Source organism: Vanacampus margaritifer, chromosome 1, assembly GCF_051991255.1.
Source record: "Vanacampus margaritifer isolate UIUO_Vmar chromosome 1, RoL_Vmar_1.0, whole genome shotgun sequence".
NCBI lineage: Eukaryota > Metazoa > Chordata > Actinopteri > Syngnathiformes > Syngnathidae > Vanacampus > Vanacampus margaritifer.
The window spans coordinates 18,164,514-18,179,538 of NC_135432.1; the positions used below are offsets into that span (position 1 = coordinate 18,164,514).

General features: G+C 37.6%; 1 protein-coding gene across 1 annotated transcript in view; it reads right to left on the bottom strand.

Moving 5' to 3' along the window:
- Positions 1–15,025, bottom strand: part of ctnnbl1 (catenin, beta like 1) — a 42,774-nt gene that overhangs the window by 19,194 nt on the left and 8,555 nt on the right. The window contains exons 6-11 of the mRNA XM_077579423.1: positions 13,532–13,625; positions 10,988–11,079; positions 9,467–9,539; positions 8,893–8,951; positions 6,717–6,865; positions 5,392–5,573 (exon numbers count right to left, since the gene is read on the bottom strand). Coding sequence (XP_077435549.1) covers positions 5,392–5,573; positions 6,717–6,865; positions 8,893–8,951; positions 9,467–9,539; positions 10,988–11,079; positions 13,532–13,625 — 649 coding nt within the window. The remainder of the gene's footprint in view (positions 1–5,391; positions 5,574–6,716; positions 6,866–8,892; positions 8,952–9,466; positions 9,540–10,987; positions 11,080–13,531; positions 13,626–15,025) is intronic.

A 15,025-nucleotide genomic window follows, 5' to 3' on the forward strand; every position in this document is an offset into this window, starting at 1 on the left:
CTACAGAGTTCACATTAAGAATTTAGTTTGACATTAAGGGAGGAAAAATAACACAAAAAAATGGAGGGCATTGTGATCATTTGTTTATTGCTGAGTGTGAGAATCTGAGAATAAAACACAAGCAAGACAAAGACGTTCTGTTTATTCAGTATTATTATAGTGTTGCAGCAACTGACTTGTCATCCCAGAGTGTAGTACCAGAAGTGTCTATGTATTTGAGAAAGTGGAGATCCAAAAAAGACCCTCATTTAAATTGGTGAGAGTGTTGATCCACAATTTAGAGAACATAAAATTGCTGTATAAAGGAGTGTGCTATGGAGACATTGCTATAAGGCTGAACAATTAATCAAATTGCATTCTAGTAAAAAAAAAAAAAAAGATTTTCAAATTGCAACGGCTGCAATTAATATATATATATATATGTGTGTGTGTGTGTGTGTGTGTGTGTGTGTGTGTGTGTGTTTCATACTGATATACACATTTTGCTCGAAAAGTTCTCCATAAGAAAGTTTTCTTCAATGTTATGATGATAACACATTTTGGGAGGAGGGAAAAAAAACACACACATCAATTTATTCTGAGCTGTAATTGGTGTTGTCACCTTCACACACTGGACAGAATGCTATTGATCACAGTTGGCAGAAAGTTTGAAACTAAGTGTTGACCTCTGAGATTGGTGTAGGTAGAGAGCATTAAGGGTACAAGCTAAGGGCAAGACTGAGTAAAACAGTTTCCTAATCTGTCCTGGGACAAGCATATGATCAATACCTCATTTACGTGCTTTGCACGAAAGCGAGGAAGGTGGATAGGTAGGTACATCAAAGTAACACAATGAGAAGGTGGACAAATACATTTGTCTAGTCACAACACACTCAGATCTTAGGCAAAAGGAACAGTCATGAGAAATGGATTCATGTTTTTTATCATAAAAAATTTTGATTCAACAGGCTGAACGGCATAGCCAGAACATTTACATGTGAACAATTGAAAGAAGGGAGGAGTGAAGATGAGCCAGAATTTGTTCATCTTTGGACATAGAACTGAGGCAGGACGTCACCTGCGTGCAAATAGGTACTGTATTCCACAATGCAGGAACAAAAGTGTGAAGTTTAAACAGAGGCTACACTTCTATGGGTCTGTTCTGGTGAAAATAGGGCTTCAACTCACGATTATTTTCATGATCAATTGATCTGTTGATTATTCAATGAATCGGATTAAAGAACACGTTTAAATTTTTATCCCTTTATTAAAAAACACATAATTGTTTCAAATTAACAGTGCAAAAAATGGGCAAACAAACACTGATGATGATTCAGTTATCACTACTACATAATTAGCTTTTCAGAGAACTACTTTCGAAACTTGAAAAATCACTTTTCCAATGATCACAAGCTTTAGAAAATGCTCGGTGTACGCTTCTTTTTTTAAATTCCAATTTATACCCGCATGCAAAATATCTCAAGCGGTCTGGTTTTATTGTTTGGCAGAATAAGGCACAATGACGTTTGAACTATAGGTGGCAATAATTTGCTGGGAGACACAAAAGGCACCAAAAATATTTGTGGCCTGGGGAACAGTAATCGGTCTTTCAACACCAGGGAAGCAAGCTGTTCAAGTACAATCTCATTTTGACAGTAGACAGACTTAAATGTGCTCTCACAGAGGGGTCCTGCAAACCAACAGTACAGAGATATTGCTAGTTTATTATTATAATAATTATAATAATAATTTCTATAGAAATATCACATAATATCTGCACACATCGCTTCAACTTTTCTAACCCTGTCTTTTGCTTATATATTTATAGCTAGATAGATAGCTAGATAGAAACATATATATATATATATATATATATATATATACACACACACAACTGGTTGCATTTTGCAAGGAAGATGAAATTCTCATTGCAAAAGGAGGTGCAATGTTCAATTAAGTGAGAGGCTCACATATTTTTGCACCCATGAAATTTGAGTTTTTCTTAAATCAACAACTTTTGTTCAAGAATGAATGACAATATTATCATTCTTTTTGTTCAAGTCCATTATTTTCAATGTCAGAATTGTAGATTGGGGTATGACTAAACATTTAATAAGGTTATTTTAATATTTTATACAAAAAAATCTGACCATGCCTGCAGGGTTCACAAACTTTTGAGCAGCACTGTATATAAATATATAAATAATATAAAGTGGTATTATTTATTCCTACTTGAAATTCCACTTTTGAAAGCATTTGACATTGTCAGATAAGTTGTAATTGACCCAAAAGTTAATTACAAAAGAAAAGCCGAAACTTTTTTTTCCTGTATCCCTAAAAGTTTAACCACAATAATTATGTATTGGAGAAGTGCCGGAGTACGAGTAGTACCACGACACCACACTGCAAACTCAGTTATGATTTAACGCAGATGAGAAAAAAATATATTTATGTATTTTTTATTTTTTTAAATCAAGCCTTGAAAAACTTTCATTTCATCAAACTTTCAACTGTTCATTTACAACAAATGTGGGGGTGTATTTCATTAATACATCAAGAGACCACAGACATGAAATATGATCAGTTCCCATAGGAAAAGAAACGTAATTAAATGTGTCTTTACACAGGGATTTTCAGCAAATCCTTCTTTGTGTTAAATATACGACTGTAATAGGATTAGGCAGAATCACAGCTTTGACAACACGGATAGCAATCATTCAAAACGCTATCTATATCAAAGCAACAGTGACAAGAACGATAAAAGGGGAGATTCGACTTGATTGTAATCTTTCAAGCTGAGATATGCGACAAAAGATTCGTGATCGAGGTCCAGGTGATACGTTAATCTTATCTGCTTTTGTCGCCCACAGTTTAATAAAATAATACTGGCTAATGTCAACGATGAGATACAGGTGCTAAACTGATGAGATAGTAAGGAAAAAAAGGTGTACAGTTTCTTTGTGGTGGTTCTAGTTTTGTAAATGTGACCTATTCCAAATCCACCGGCTTCCTCCAGCCTGACTCTAGAGTGCCATTAGTAGGACACATACAATAAATTTGTTTTTTTCTGTGATGCGACGGTTGTTGCCTATTTAAAATGGAGGTTGTTGCTTTCATTAGAAAAGGTGAGGGGGATGAAGTCATTTGTTGCTCTTAAAAGAACACGTTCAAGAAACTTTTTCGTGACAGAGCTATGACTACTGAACCGATGACAGTGATGATTTGTTTACTTTGGTTCCTGTGCACATACATACACCATTACCCATCTAAATAGAACAACCCGGCTGCTACAAATGTCTACCCTCCTCTCATTTCACTAATAATGACAGAATATGCAAAGTGCAAACTAATATGAAAGTGGAAAAAACGTTTATCTGGAAATGAATATTCATAAAGACTGCTGCAATTTATCATTGGAAACTTTCCTCTTTTTTTCTCTATCCCAGCCCATTTAAAATGTCTATTTATTATGCCAGTCTGTGCGCTAATGCCTGTTCCTTTGCACTGCGTCAATTTCATAAAAGGATTTCATGGGAATCATTCTTGCACCAAGGTTTATGATGGAGGGAGCAGTGGCAATAAATGAAAGAAGGAAAGAAATAAGACAGTGAGGACATCTTAATTACTTTTGACTGAAGTGGTTAATCTAATTGATCTCGACAGTGTTATTATGGAGAAAGTTTTGATTCTGAACATTTTCTATTAGAACTCAATACATTAAAAGCGCTCAGTGGTTATGCTTGGACATGCAATTTATTACATAAAATAATATGATTGATTAAAATTATCATTATAATGAGAGGTGATTTGTCCACAATGCGCCATATTTCAGCTGGGACACGTTCCAGCTATCCTCAACCACGGCAGATGATTATATGAACGGATGGGGGTGGGGGGTGGGCAATTTAATATGGAATGCTCTTCACATGAAATGGGAAAACAATCTACTCGTTTTTTTTTTTAAACTTAAAACTTTTCTTAGTTTTTCATCTGTAGTAGCATAGCATGGACGTGTCCCTTATGGCTCAACATCCATTCATCCATTTTCTATACTGCATATTATCCTGTTCAGCGCCACGGTAGGGACTGAAGGGTATCCCAGGTGACATTGAGCAAAAGGTCAAGGACACCCTGGATAGGTTGCCAGTCAATCACAGTGCAAACAGCATGAATCAATCTGACGTCGGCAGCATAAAAGTAAGCAATGTGTATTTACTGATGCTGACTGAAAATATTTGGATTTGACATAAAATGATAATATTAGATAAAAGATCAACATCTTCAGCTTTATTTCTGCTTACTTTCGTCTGGATATGAAACACAATATAGAGGAAAAGTGCCCTTTGTTTGAATCCTGAAGTCCAAAAGTGCATAGACAAGTTTAATGAACTTATGAGACAAAGACTAGGAAAGGTTTGAGAAAGACTGCTCATGATCCCAAACGTATAGTCTCATATGTGGAAGAAACATGATTCAGTGTCTTCTGGGATTGCTCACTACAATCGAATTTGCAAGACTATACAGGAACAAAACATAGTACACTGCCAGAGCAGCAAAGAGCTCATTGGGAGTAAGAAGTGGCAGGCTTTATACTGGAGAAGTCCATCTCCATGCTTAAACCTAATACACCATGTATATAACCTGCTGGAGATGAAAAAAGAAGAAGAAAAAAAAAGAATAGTTTGGTCATGGTGGACTTAACATCATGTTATATTAAATCTTTATGTACAAAACTCTGACTCTATATTCAGATATTATGCATTATTATCACAACACCGGTGATTTCCCAGGGTGGAAACTCATGTTGTTGCTTGCAGGTTTTAGTGTCCCGTACTTTACAATTGACATTTTCTAGACAAAATGGGATTTAAAATTTAAATGGGATTTACAAAAAGCAAAACAAAAACAACAAAAACAACAACAAAAAGCTTTTGATATTTTCATCTTGGATACCTAACTAGTTAGTTAGTAATAAATAAGGCTGGTAAAACTCCCGTGGGGGTACAACGGAAAAGGGAGGTGAAGCAATTTAAGAAAAATGAAGACCAAAAATTCTTTTAAACCTGCTATGCTAACTTGAGTTATATTAAAGTCAAACCTGGTATGAAGTGAGTGGAAAATATAGCCTCCGGAAAATCAGCTTGTCAAGGAGTAGGTATTAAAAGGCACGGCCATCTGTTTAAGTTCAAAGGCGAGCCATTTAAGTTTAAGACGAGGCTCAATATACCACAATCTGAACATCTTTGGCATGCTGGCTCTAGATAAACCTTCAATAACTCATCATTTGAGATCTTTGCAGCCCTCTGCTAACATGGTTAAGAAACAAAGGCCACGATAACATGAGCTTTTTTGAGAGGGAGAGTCGAGGGAGATTCGAGAGAAAACATTATCTTGTCATAATTAATGACTGACCTTCATGCTCTTTCTCAGAAGCACCGGAGCTCCTCATCTTCTTGGGAGTTTTCATGAAAAGTGGAAAGATGGTTCGCAAACCGAGGATGTCCACAAACTTATGGCAGTTATCTCCTCCTTCTTGTCCTATCATCCCATGATCCAAAACCTTGAGTGAGCTGGTCCGGGACATTTTCTTTTCCCTATATTAAACACAGGAAAAGCGAGCTATTGCCAGCACTATTCCCATCAAATGTTACAGCAAGTTGTTGACTTGTTAAAATTTAGACTTCAAAATACAAGCAGTTATTTTCTTATGGTATACATACAGGTAGGTTTCAGTTAATTGTGAAAACAAGTTTAATGAATAAAGTATTACCGCATATACACTGTAGTTCCCAAAATAAATCAAACACAAACATGCAATTTATACAATCATAATAGCAGCAAGATATGTTAAGTGTTTCTCTTTTCAGTGCATGCCTTCTCACAGGAAATGTAGCCGTTTATCTTCCTGCGTTGCCACAAATGACAGATGACAGTATTTATCTTAGAGTAGGGGGACATATTTCAGGCAGTTGAGTATGGTTCTCCAGACAGAAACATTAGGTATGATGGATGGTTGGGGAGGCCAAGGGTGGAGCAATATAAAGCACACTTTCCCATGAGGAAGTTGCCTATTCACTTCCTTGACACTTGACTTAAAACCTCTGTGTGTCAACAACAATATAGTTTTGACCCCACAAATTGACTGTGAGTATCCAAAACACAACAGTTTCTGCAGGTAGGCTAAAAGGTCAAATTAAAGCATCCATTAAAGAGCTTTACCAACCACATACCAATCGTTTTTTTCTGTTTTTAACTGCCAGGGATTACAATATCATTAGCCTGATTTAAAAAATATATATATTGTACCCAAAATGGATGGAACTGGGTGTCATGTGATAAGGAGTGATCAGCATCACAGTGTTTTGCAAATCTTACCAAAAGGTGTAAAAGATGTCATACTTTCGGCATGACTAGTTTCATGGAAATGAACATTGGCATTTATGCAAGGTTTCTTCTAAAAGACACCTTTTCCATGTCTATTATCCTTGCAGACAATTTTTATAAAATAATTTCAATAATGAGATATTGATCATCTCTGTAAATATGTGTTCTCGCTTATATACTTTATAGACTTACTGCACAGACGGTGTGCAGACCTCAAGTTTGTACTTATTTTGACATCTTTTAGATTTAGACTTGATAAAAGCTCAACCAAACGTTTAAAGCAGGCCATAATCAAAGCGGTGGTGGTTGTAATACACAATACATGGAAGACTTGATCAAACACCAACCCTCACCGAAGCATGAGATTCATTAGCTGAAGACCCTCCCCTTTGAGGAAACGGTCCCGATTGGCTGGCAGCATTAGGCAGGAACACAGTGCATCAAAAAGATTCTCCATCATCTCTTGTTCCTCAGCTGTGGATGGGTTGTGACGTTTAAACACCTAAAAGATTTACAAGTACATAAAACAAAGATCAATAGAAGATATGTGTGCACTGACCTGCATTAAATGTGGATTATTTGCGTTAAGTCTTTCCACTAGTCTTATTTATTTTCCTCCCCAGCAACTCAAACTCAACTCAGAAAGGCTACAGGAAAAGAGAACGGTTATCCTTTTCTTTTTACTTAACTATGAGTGTGTTGGCCAACGTAAGGAAACAAATTTTACTTAAGGAAAGGCTGAGACTTCTTGTAGTGTATTCAAATTATATTATTTTATAAAAAAATATATAATTATTGCAAAGACAAATGAGAACCTGCTCTGCTTTGTACAGGCCAGAGGTGGGCACTTCTGTTGATCGTCAATTCCCGTCAATAACGATGCCCACCTTTTGCAAAGTGCTTCAAGTGCGAAGGCCAAAAAGTGGGCATCGTCATTGGCGGGAATTGATGACTGATGGTTTTGGGTGCTGATGACATACTCCCATAACCCCAGCTGGCTAGTTCTAGTATAAATACCAATTCCATGGAAGTTAAGACATTCATTGTGTAAAATGCAATTTAGAAAACAACAAATAAATTATTTTCAAATCAGTTTCAACCCATATTCAATTGAATACACTCCAAAAACAATCTACTTAATGTTAATTTTGAACTTTGTACCCCTTTGGCCCAGAGGTCATAACTTCCATGATTTCCAAGAACAATTTGAACAGTGGACTCATCAGACCACAGCACACTTTTCCACTTTGTGTCAGTCCATCCCAGATAAGTTGGTGGCATTTTTTAGTGTTGTTTATATATGGCTTACACATTGCATGGTAGTTTTAACTTGCATTAGTAGATGTAGCAATGGTCACAGGCATCCAATGATGGTTTTCAGCCTTACCAGCATGCAGAGATGTCTCCAGATTCTCTGAATCCTTTGACGATATTATGGGCCGTAGAAGATAAGCACGCTGAATTCCTTGCAATTGCACGTTGTGAAACATTGTTCTTCAACCTTTAGACTATTTGCTCATGCAGTTGTTCACAAAATGGTGAACGTTGCCCCATCTTTACTTGTGAACAACTGACCCTTTCGGGGATGTGCCTTTTCTAACCAATCATGACAGTCACGTGTTTCCAATCAACCTATAGAATGTTGCATACAGGTGTTTTCTGAGCATTCCACAACTTTCCCAGCCTTTTGATGCTCCCGTACCAGCTTTTTTTGGAACAAGTTGCAGACATCAAATTCAAAATGAGAGAATATTTGCTAGCTAAAAAAAAAAAGAAAAAGAATCCCATTCATCAGTTTAAACATTAAATATTTTGTCTGTAGTGTAGTCACTGAATATAGGTTGAAAAGGATTCAGAAAGCATTGTATTCTGCTTTTATGTTTTACGCAATGTCCCAACATACAGTAATTTTATGGACTATAAGGCGCACCTGACTGTAAGCCGCGCTAGCTAAATTTGGGAAATACTCGAGTTTGTTACACATAAGCCAAACCCGACTGTAAGCCGCAGGTGTTTTAATGTTATCGCATCGGGTGCCCGCTACTTTCTACTTTCCATAATGAGGGCGCAAATTGTCTCGCTCTCTTTCTGTCTCTCCTACTGTATTTGGGCTCACTTGGTTTGTTTTGCTCTGCCTTACGCATTTGCGCTTCTTTTATAGTGTGCCCCATTGTGATCTGATGGATAAGCCGCACCTTTGTATTAGCCGCAGGGTCGAATGAAAGTGAAAAAAAGTAGCGCCGTGTAGTCCAGAAATGACTGTAGTTGGAATTGGGGTTTGGGCCGATGGAAAAGCATCACTATCAAATAGAGCCAAGTATGGTGCTGTTAAAACAAGACACTACAAATTATTGCTATAAAAAGGATACTATCAGATTTATGTGGTAATATTAAAAATGAAGGTCTGGGAACAAAACTACTGTATCAAAGGAAAGATTGATTTTCGTTCCCAAACAATAATAGGGATAATGGGTAAGTATTCGGGTTATGAATGCACAGAAAAAGCAATAATCTCGAAAAGAGTTTTACAGATAGTTGCTGCAGTAACACATCAATGCCATCCAGTTCCCCCAAGAGTTCTCTTGTGCCTGTGGAAGAGAGAATGAAAAACTGAGTGAGAGAAGGAAAAGATCATGTGTTACAGTTTTTAAACGATAGTCCTTTAATCGCCACTGACAAATCTCTCTTCTCCTTCCACCTTAAATTGATTTAAATTAAACTTGAGAACCAAAAGAGGATAAGGGTGGTCATGAGGAAATATGTCATGATTTCATCGTGTATGTGTTGTACTATTAATGAGAAACTTTCATTGGCCTGATAACTGACATTTGGCAAATTAGAGGGAGTAATAAAATGGAAAACACAGCAGACAATGACAGAAAATTAATGAAAAAAATTAGATTACAAGATTAATAGAAAAGTGGTAGCGCAAATAAGATAAAGAAGTGATGGGACAAAATGATAAGAAGTGAAAACATGAGGGAGTAATTTTGAAAAGGGTATCTATAGTAAGACATCGTCAGGGGAGGTAATTAAAAAGAGACGAGGAGCTGTGGAACATCATTTGTGAGCCATAATATATGATTCTCTATGACACACTTACTGTCATTGTTTTGCAACAAGATGGCCAGAATTTCACTGCAGTACAGCTTGTTAGCATCAAAAGGCATCTTTGCCTAACAGAAAACAATGGGAAAACTTCAATTAGCTCTCACCTTATACAGCTTTTAATTTAATTTCTTTTGTAAATTCAAAGAAAGGGAACCCGCTCTGCTTCTCCGAATACTCACACTGTCTGATTAAGGGTGTTAGATTTGATTTCCAAATGCACCCTAATTCCCGTAATAAATGAAAAAAGTGCATGTGACACGCAATTGTTAGGAGAACTTACTACACACTGGCTGTATGATAAATATGAATATACGGTGTTCCCCCGTTACTTCGTGGTTGAGTTATTGCAGATTAAGTCTATTGCGGATTTTTACTTTTGACCAATTTGCAACCCGATTTCTGGTTCAGGCAAGCCATTTTAAGATAAAAAAAGAAAACCTTTATCAGCAGCTTGTTATTGATTTTTTTACATTTTGAATGCTAAAAGTTAAATTTGTCACCAGTGAAACGTGAGGGAACACTGTACTGCTGTTACTGAGAACCAATCTTGCTAGTTAATTTAATGTATATTGAGCCGAAGTATTTATACTGAAGTATTATTGATTTGATTTCCTGTTTTTTCCTTATGTTAATCATCATGTTTTTCAGATTATAGTAACTCCAAGTATATGTCGCACCAATAAAAAAAATAAAAAAAATAATTAAAAGCACAGCCGGACTCATTCAAAATCTCCATTCTCTAATCATGTTGACACCAAAGAACAAACACAAACTTTTTTGAGAAGAATTTAGATGAGCTTTTTGCCCCCAAACTTATGGGGCACCAAGCACAGAATCAAATATGACACAGCTCCATGATCTAAGATCCTCATACTCAATGTAATAACATATGAGTTATCAGATTGAGTTTTTCTTGCATGACATATTTTCGTGTAGGCTGATCCAGAATAAAAGACCCTAAATGCAACACAAATGAATATAGATGATTGCAGAAACTGCTGTTTGTAACAATTTGGTTGGACATTCAAACACACACAGAATATGGCACCACTTTTGTAACTCAAAAATGTTTTACTGTACGTTTGCAGTAAGTAAATAACAATGGGTAAGCTTCTTACTAGCGGTCTGAAAATTAATCAAGTACCGGTAATTGACAATTAATAGATCAGCAAATTAATTTATCAACAACTATTTTGATGATGATCGATTAATTGTTTTAATTTTTCAACCAAAATTGTTTTTTTTAATTCTCTGATTTCAGCCTCACGAAATTAAATACAGTATTCTCTAATTTCTGTAATCTTTTGCGAAAGCAGGTTGGACCTCTCGTGTGATGGTACTTAATGTTTATTTGGTTTTGTTTAATCATTAAACAATAATTATTAGAACACTATCATTGGTAAATAAATGGAAATCAGAAAAAAATATATTTTACTGCAAAATACAATCAATGGAATAATCAATAGAATAATCAATCCTAAAACTATTCAATAGTGACAGCCCTACTTCTTACCTTAATTCTCTTGAGCAGCCATTGCATGAGTCCCTGTTGAGCGGCTTCTGTGCACAGGCCCGGTCTAAACTCAGCCATATTTTCTATAATGGCTGAGGGACACAAACACCATAGGAAACATCAAAATCCACCTCTGAAAATGCTGTTGTCACAGGCACCCGAATCAAGCTACTGGTAGCCGTCAAATAACTGCATAACTGTAAAGTGCTGGATGCATTTTGGTGCTGATACTGATCTTATAAAGAATATCTAGCACCAGCCAGGACTTCTTGCCTACTGCTACCTGACAGTGTCACAGATGAGATGCACACAGTGTGATATGCAGCTGTTTTTGTTCTCACCCTGTCTTGCGGTGTCACACTCACAATGTGAAGGCAAGCTTTGTCAAAGAAACATATCCATCCTATACGTATCTCACATCTGTCTCAGGCTGTCAAAAATGATCGTCTCTTCTCTGTAGCAGCCAGTGGCAACAAGTGTCTGGCAATTTTAGGATGATGTATTTCCTACTGTATATGCTACAAACTCAACATAGTGGCCTTTAACAGAAGCCCACAGAGTGATTTTGAAGGATACTAATGAAGGGATACAACAGTGTGTTGATATTGAAAGGTTTGTCTGGGTTTGGTCCCAGTTCCCTCTTAGACTATGATTAGAAAGAAGCTGCTGCCACATGATATCTTCATCAGAGCGTACTGCCGCAGAAGGGGACAGACAGAGAGCGATAATGTGGAATTGTGATGAGGGAAGGGAATACAAACGAATGAAAGTAGGAGAGGAAGGGAGGCGAATGGATGCCGAGGTAGAACAGAAGGGAGGGTAGAAAGGCGAAGGGAGTGTGGCGCACAAGCAGACCGCAAATATGATAAATGAAGAAATAAAGAGCCAAATAAATAAACAATCAATACAGAAAATTAGGGATACATGAAAAGAGATGAGACAAAGGCAAAATACAAATGAGTACCCAACCAGGGAGAAGGGGCTCCTGGTGACTGAGCCAGGGAAAGCAGGGAGAGGCAGAGACCTTTATCAGGGATTCAAACGGAGCAGACAGACAGTCCTCCTGGAGGACAGCAGGCTCAGAGCAGAGAGCAGACAAAAGGCTTATTGAAGCTAGGAGAGCTCCCTCCATAACACACCCGTACAAACAGAGGCACACACTTGAATAGACTATACACAGGCGCTGCTCCCCGACACGCATCTGGAGCCAAACACACACGCTCACACACACACACCTCAACAGCCCTCCTGTGACTCGGCCTCAATCTGGCGGCAAAGAAAAGAATCATCTCAGTGGAGTCATTCGCAGCAAAAAGAGCTGCCAGGCAGAAAAGTTTTGAGTCATGTCAGGCTAACTGCAGACAAGGACTTGGCAAAGTGTGCGATGACCCACACCCACCTTTAGGTCACGTAGTCTCATCTTGGGTGTCGCATTTAACATCCCGTTAAAGATATGTTTGCATTGGGGGGTGGGATTTAAGTAAATATATGGGTGGAATGGGTCACAAAATCCAAAATAACGTTTTTGTGCTCACAATTTATGTTTGGGTTTGGTACCCGTTGTCTCTTAGAAAAATCGCTTATAGTTAGGTTAAAAGTGAAAACATATGTTCACAACATTATTTTTAAACACTATTAATGTTATTGTATTATTATTTACATTATTTTTATTTTGTGTTTCTATCTATTCCAGCGTCATAACAAATAAATGCTCTTCAGTAGGACGGCAAAAGGTATAATCAACTTTAACCTAATCAACCTTTATAATCAACCTCAATCTTGTGATGGAGATATAAAGACTCGTTAGCGTTGGCTTACGATGGTGAGTGAAGTTAGCGTTTAAATCCCTATGCTCTGCTCATCCGATTTGGAATTCAATCAAGATTTGTTTTTAATGTCTTGATTTAAGTTGCACAAAACATCTAAGATCAAACAGCTGCCATACATGTCAAGTGACACTTCTGTAGTGGCACCGCATGAGACTTCAGTTCTCTCTCACGTATTTTGCTTTAACTTTAACTCGTTAGTATTGCTACACTTATTTTGAAAGAACAAGCAGCCTTAATGAGGAGTATGATGAAAAGAACAGCATAAGGAAGAAGATACACCTGAGGTTATGGAAGCATCCGCTGTCCCTACATCAATTACGATCAAAGTAGAGGTAGTTTAGCGATGGGCATAATAGTTGATTAGTTCAGTGATTAGGAATCAATAAGAATTCAGTTCAATATCTGCCTTTGGAGCAAACTTGAATGCATGCAAACTCTCAATCCTCTTGTCAAACTACTCCTCAATACGACATTAGCGTCAAAACAAACATTAAGTATTGCGTGCCACCCAAATTTAATTCTCATCTAAAACTGGTGACTTCTATTTCTTTTATATTCTTTGTGTAAAATTAATTTGAAATCATTCTGAACAAACAGAAGGCCGAGCAGGATTCGACAAGAAGTCCTGGTGTAGCATGTGAGAAGAACGTCCTCCATTTTTGAAAAGTTATGGAAGAAAGGCAGTTTCTTGGAAAGGAAACTTTTAAGTCCTTACCCAGTGTGTTGAAGACACCATCAGATTCCTCTTTAACCTGCTCATCCAGTCGCTCCATATTCTGTACCAGTAACGCGACCACCTGGCCCTCCAGCTACACACAGAAAATTTAGTTTTGGTCAACAATTGAATATCACAGTATGTCAGTCACATTCCTCAAACATTTTCACTTTCGTCCAAATGTCTAGGGCTGTAACAACAAAAATTGACAGTGCTCCAGACTGCCCCTAAATGCCAGCATTTTGCTTCTCAAATTTGAGACAGTGCCAGTACATTTTTATCTACTCGTGCCTGTGCAACTAGTAATTGCTATTTTTTTATGACTATTCTTGAATACTTTATGTTGCTGACAAACGTCTGCTGTACAATTCAGATCATTTATCAGTAATATAGTGAAAATGAGCGGAGTGAATATTTACTTCGTAAGTCAACTTACAGTGTGCGCCACGGGGCCAGTGTCTTTCTCTCAAACAAAACATGACTTAAATGAAATATTGCAAGGAATATAGAACTAGCCAAAGGAAGTTGTACATTAACATGCAGAGTATGTATTTGGCAGAAGAAAGTTAAGGTCAGAACTTGTGGCAGCGTGCACGTGTAATAAGTCAACATTGGAGACTGATAATCAAACAAAGCTCACCGGGTGCCGTCTGGCTGGATAAAAGTGCTATTACACACAAAGGAGACAGACAGTCCAGTCCACACTGATTTATGAGCCACCAGGGACGGTCAGGGATCTTTTTGATTCATTTTATCAAGGGTACCACCTGGCCTTCTAGCAACAAGGACAGAGGACTTGGAGGCATTACAGCAAGTGGAGAGACAAATGGGTCCAACCAAACCTTGCTGTCCTCAAACAGTCTCGCCTGAAGGATGCTGTAAAGAGGAGCCGGGTTTATATCGCTCCATTGCCCAATAAATGGACTGCATTTTTATGTCATAGTCATCCCCTTTGGCGTGTTGAAAAGCAACCCGCATTATTGTCTTAAACAATATCACATCAAGTCAACAAGCCAATTCATAACAACAAACAGCAGTTTGGGAGGCCTGTCATCGCTGCTGTTTTTGGACAATGTAGTCTTGTCAGCCTCACCAGACCAGGGAAACTGCCAGAGAAGAGAGAACCCATTCGCAGTATCTCCAAATCTGAGGCCATGGTTCTAAAAGGGGAGATGGTGAAGCACTAAAAAACGTGGAGGAGTTATAACTATATACAGCATTTATGGTTGTATTTACAAATGGGCGAAGGATGGAGCATGAGCAATAGATGTATCTGTGCAACATTTTTACTAGCGATGCAGTTGTAGCCTGACAAGCCAGATTGATAATTGTGATTCATCCAAGGGAGTTCTTCACATTATCAATCTGGAAATTCACTCGGCAGATCCGTTCGGGAAAGGAGGTACTTGCTGTACAATACTTGGAGCTGATTGGACGATGCAGCATCTTTGCACGTTAGTTTTGACCAATCAAGGCAACTGTATGAAAATGTCA